The sequence below is a fragment of the Octodon degus genome, unplaced genomic scaffold, assembly GCF_000260255.1.
Source record: "Octodon degus isolate 3935 unplaced genomic scaffold, OctDeg1.0 scaffold00165, whole genome shotgun sequence".
Lineage (NCBI taxonomy): Eukaryota > Metazoa > Chordata > Mammalia > Rodentia > Octodontidae > Octodon > Octodon degus.
Genome location: NW_004524741.1, coordinates 425,351 through 426,887, shown reverse-complemented (window position 1 = coordinate 426,887; position 1,537 = coordinate 425,351). Strand labels below are relative to the sequence as shown.

The 1,537-nt window shown below is 34.7% G+C and overlaps 1 protein-coding gene across 1 annotated transcript in view; it reads left to right on the top strand.

Moving 5' to 3' along the window:
• Fabp12 (fatty acid binding protein 12) overlaps window positions 1–1,537 on the top strand; it is a 6,790-nt gene that overhangs the window by 2,322 nt on the left and 2,931 nt on the right. Inside the window, exon 2 of the mRNA XM_004643098.1 lies at window positions 796–968. Coding sequence (XP_004643155.1) covers window positions 796–968 — 173 coding nt within the window. The remainder of the gene's footprint in view (window positions 1–795; window positions 969–1,537) is intronic.

Genomic DNA, 1,537 nt, shown 5'->3' with positions numbered 1-1,537 from the left:
CATGTACAGAATGCTATTTCTACCAAAAATATTCCTACATATATATGCTGCATGAATCTGTATGTACAAGGATATTTAATGCAAAATTATGTGTAAAAACAGAATTAGAAACAAACTGTTATATTATGAAAATATTTACATATATTATGAAAACTACCTATATGTATAAGTCAGATAGATAACTCTGACAAAACACATATCTGTATATTGAAATGGAAAATTTCCAAAATATACAAGTTACAGGAAAAAGAAAGATAACAATAATGAAAAATAATATTTATATTTTTAAAAACCTTATATATAAAGGGGATAACTGCACAACATTGTGATGTACTTAATGCCACTAAATTATATACTTAAAAATGTAAAAAGTAGCAAGTTAGTGTTAGACATGTTTTATCATAGTAAAAAAGCACACAGCAGATAAAACAAACCACATATATATATTTACATATAAGAATATAAATGAAGAGCTAAAGATCTGACAGAATCTATACCAAATATTTAATTTGTATTTGAAAGGGGTATATTTTTAAACTAAAGAGATGACTTATAGCTTTAATCACATTTTCAAAGAAGTCTACAAGATTAATAACTACTGGACTAAAGAAGTAAGATAGCCACCAATAAAAACTGGACACTATTCTGTCAAAAATAATCAATTTCACTGTACAATGGTGGAACTACTAGCTTGAGGTATTTGAATTCACGAACTATTAAATCTGTGTAACAAATCTCCATAGCAAAGTATGTGAGTTCTTCGAGCCAACTGTAGGTTTAACTATTTGTTTCTAGGAATAGGAAGAGCAAGTAGGAAGCTGGGCTGCCTGGCAAAGCCCACCGTGACCATCAGTTCAGACGGAGAGGTGGTTACTATAAAAACCAAGAGCATCTTTAAGAATAATGAGATCTCCTTTAAACTTGGTGAAGAGTTTGAAGAAACCACACCAGGTGGCCATAAAACCAAGGTGAGCCGTCTATCTGTCTTCTAGGTAACTTTCATAAGGGCTGGCCAGAAATCCTTCCAGGCTAGCAATAGCAGCAAACACTGTGGCTAAAACCTAAATCTGAACATAGTGAGCATTAACATGCATTGAAATCTCCTGGGATGCTTGTGGGATGTGCTTACCACTTAGCCCCCTACCTCCGGGCACTGAGGTCTGGGGTAGGCACCTGAAAACTGCATTTTTAACAATTTTGATTCAAATACTTAGTAGGTCACATTTTGAGAAATCATTTTTTAAGATCAATATCTAGTCCTCTCAGAAACAAAAGTTCTCTCTTCCTACACAATGAAAAACAATGAATAAAGCCTGTGACAGCTGGTATAGGCAATGCAATGGCTCCATAACAGATGAGTCACAGGTCTCAGTGATTTAATATAATGGGAAATTTTTGTAACTCGATTTACAGGCAATGTTAGGGGTGGAATTGAAGGAGGCTGTGTGTGTGTGTGGTGGGGGGTGGGCCGGATTTCCTCTCTCAGGGATCCAGGCCAAAGATGTTTTAGTTACTTTGTACCCAAGAGATAAAGAGG